General features: G+C 36.9%; 1 protein-coding gene across 1 annotated transcript; it reads left to right on the top strand.

The window, feature by feature from the left end:
• Positions 1–1,247: 1,247 nt before the first annotated feature.
• LOC105112238 (transcription initiation factor TFIID subunit 15-like) lies at positions 1,248–3,200 on the top strand. Its single transcript, XM_011007862.1, has 4 exons — positions 1,248–1,457; positions 2,026–2,349; positions 2,765–2,835; positions 2,952–3,200. The coding sequence occupies exons 2-4, from the start codon at positions 2,036–2,038 to the stop codon at positions 2,963–2,965; spliced, it is 399 nt and encodes a 132-aa protein (XP_011006164.1). The 5' UTR covers positions 1,248–1,457; positions 2,026–2,035; the 3' UTR covers positions 2,966–3,200.
• Positions 3,201–3,458: the final 258 nt, after the last annotated feature.

The following is a 3,458-nucleotide window of genomic DNA, read 5'->3' as shown; positions in this document are numbered from 1 at the left end:
TTTTATTATGGAAACAGCCCAAGAAAATTTAGGATAACTATGATACGAAAATAATAAACAAGACCATCGACAAATTAGTAAATAATGCAATGAGAATTACAAAATTAAAAAAGAAACGTATATAATTGAAAAATATAAAGACAAAGCACATATCTTGAGAGACAAATTATATGTATTGGAATATAAATGAAGTTGTTCCTACATTTATCAATAAACAATAAACATAATTGCCAATTAAAAACTCGAAGATAATATAACTTTACTTTTTTTTTTAAAGAACAAATTAAAGTACCATAGCGAAACCGTGATTTGCCTTGTTGCCACACCTTTCCAAGTTAATTTGGATTCGACGGTTGCCAGTAGGTATTTATGATGGGAATAATTAAATTTGACTTGTATTTTTTTGTTTGATCCTTGTTGTTTCTCGAAGAATTGAATTTATTTTCTAACAACGAAAGTCTTGCAATTTAACCTTGGAAGAATTTTACTCACGTGCAAGCACACCTCTTGCTAATCCCACAACTTAATTTGGAGAATAATTAGTGGAAAAACCAAATAGTTATCTTTTAAAAACAGAAAAAATGTACAAGGAAGATGAGGTCATTGTAAATTGCATTTCCTTCTCCATTAATTAGAAGCAAAGATTTCGAAAAATGCTCTAATGCCAAGGTCCGTGTTTATAATTACTTGTAATGCCAGCTAGAAACTAAGATTCTCCAATACACTTAATCTATTTATATGCTTGTGTAACCTAGAACAACTAGAAAATCCTCTATTATATGCATGATCAGTACTAGAATCTTACTATATCCAGACACACCTCAAACTCAAGTTCAACATTTATTGGGAATAATAAAAATTCTGTGTATATAGGCATTTGGGTAACCAACTGAAGTTTCTTAGCTATGTGAATAAGAAAGATTCTCATCCAGTAAGGCCAATGAGTTACTCATGGCGTTATGCATCTTTCAAATAACAGCTATCCCTCATAAAACCTTTAGTAAAATGAATATATGAAGAAGGAATAATAGTTCAAATTGTTCTAAGTATGTGACAATAAAGTTTCGGGAATCCTTTAAAGGGAGGGTGTAACTAGAGAAATTTTACTTGAAAAAATATGTAAGTGTCCATGTACTGACCTGTTGGCTGTCACCCTTTGAGCCCCTCCCAGAGACTGCCCACGAGTATAATTGAATAGACAGAAGTACGAGCAGGCTTATCTCTAAATTGCTAGTCAACTTTTTGGAATACTATCTGAAGAAAAAGCAGATAATGATAAGGTAAAAAATACCATCAAATTTCCTCACAGGCAGGGGCATGGCTGAACAAGTATATAAAGCCTCCCAACCCAAGCAGAAAAATCACCACCTATATTGACAATCTTGCACAGTTACTAAATAAACAGTGCTACGCTTCTGCCAGTGTTGTTCAGGATCCAAGCCTTCAGCTCCGAAAAGGTTAGCTTCTTCAGTCTTTGCCTCCTTTCTATATTTATAAACCTTAAGAGATTAATATGTAAACGACCACTTGTGCTTCATCTCAAAAAACGACGTTTTATGTATAGCTGCAATATTCCGGGTTGGGCCCTGTGGTGAGGCTTTCCAGCGATATTACTGTGGGTTCTTAAAATCGATTTGTTCCTAGCTGTGCGGGAGGGAGCTTAGTACTATGACCTTAGAACTGCACTTCTATATAGGATGTTTACCATCAGATTGGAATGCACTTAAGTTTTACCCGCTGAAATCGAGTAAAAGTCGAGGAACCTGATGATCAAGGTCTAACTGTCAGCAAGCATGTTCATTTAGTCTTAGGGTTGAAGGATTGATAAGCACACCGACGGACTGGTAAAACATTTTAAGAAAATTTGTTAGACGTGCTATTAAGTGTATATATATTGGAACAATAAGAAGACCGTTACATTTTAGGCCCATAACAGATGAAGAAGAGTGTAGGTCGACCAATTGTAATAATAATGTTCGGGAAACATAAGAGATCTGTTATTCATTTCTTTAAATGAATCATCAGGTTAGATACAATGAGCTTGACAGCCGGAGGAGACTGGATGTGCAGCGCATGCCAGCACCTGAATTTCAAAAAAAGGGAAACGTGCCAGCTTTGCGGGTACCCTAAGTATGGCGGCCCTGATCCAGCAACCTACATATGCAATGCGACAAAGGTTTTGGCTGGGGATTGGTACTGTACTGCCACTAATTGCCACGCTCACAACTATGCTAGCAGGTCAAGCTGCTACAGCTGTGGTACATTAAAAAGCGGTCATGCTGCAGGTGGGTATGCATCCGATGGAAGTGATCCTCCTGGATGGAAAACTGGTGATTGGATCTGCAACAGGTGATTTCACATTGTAATTGCACAAATATCATGACATGCCTCAGGGATGATACGTTCTTGATAATGTTACTATGATTTTCCTTCATTTTGCACTGACCTTAGCATTCGGAATGATGGCTGTTTTGCTTTTGACTGAAAACAGAAAAGCTTGTTTGAAATGCACAGTAACTGTTGCTTAGTTTTACTTAAAAAGAAAAAGAAAACAGAAAGGAGCCTGGTTGTTCATTGGTGACACAATGTCACTATAGGTTCACGATACCCTACTGCCTTTCTCTTATAAAATATTATTCGATATTTGCATATATAGCCATGCTGAATATTCTATTCCTCGAGAAAAAACTACTTCATGTTGATTTTGTATCTGGTTGGAAAATTAAACCACATAACAAAGACGGACGCACTTGTTGTTTGACAGATCGGGATGTGGAGTCCATAACTATGCTAGCAGGATGGAATGCTATAGATGCAGAACACCCAGGGAATACAGTACGAAGATTATATCCCTGTCACTTTTAATCCGGTGCTTTCTTTCTTAGCAAATGAAAATTGCTGGGTTCGCTTTGATCACTAACGTTAAGAATTTTGTTTTTCCATGTTTCCAGGTGGTGGATATTAACAAAAATGACTTTCTCTTCACTGTGACCCTGTTCTCTCCACAATTACTTTCCTTTTCTTTCAGTTTTTAGATCAATAATAAGCCTTGGGTTGGCATTGATCCAAGGAACTTTAATTTCCAGAAGCAGAGCTATGTATTTGAATTGAGATGGATTCTCTTGCAACGTTAACTACATGGTGCATGTAAACATATGATGTTCTTAAAATATAAGAAGCTTAAGAATATTTCCCTCCCCTTATTTGAGCGAACGTGTGGTTTGTCCGTGTGATTACTCGTTGTTGTAATACCTGGTTTTATGAGGTGGTCGTCCCAGGAATGTTGTAGCAGTAACGGCTGCTAAGGGAGCCGCCACCGCAGTTTTGGATTCAATCAGTGTAGAAAATAACACAAAAGAACCGTTAGGGAAAACAAAATTCTGACACAAGATTCTACGAAAGACAGGCTCTCCAACAGAAATAATTTACGGTCCCTTTAAGCATCCAATCTCCAAGAA

This window comes from Populus euphratica, unplaced genomic scaffold (assembly GCF_000495115.2).
Source record: "Populus euphratica unplaced genomic scaffold, PopEup_1.0 scaffold330.1, whole genome shotgun sequence".
Taxonomy (NCBI): Eukaryota; Viridiplantae; Streptophyta; class Magnoliopsida; order Malpighiales; family Salicaceae; genus Populus; species Populus euphratica.
The sequence above is the reverse complement of the archived record's forward strand: the minus strand, read 5'-3'. Positions and strand labels throughout refer to the sequence as shown.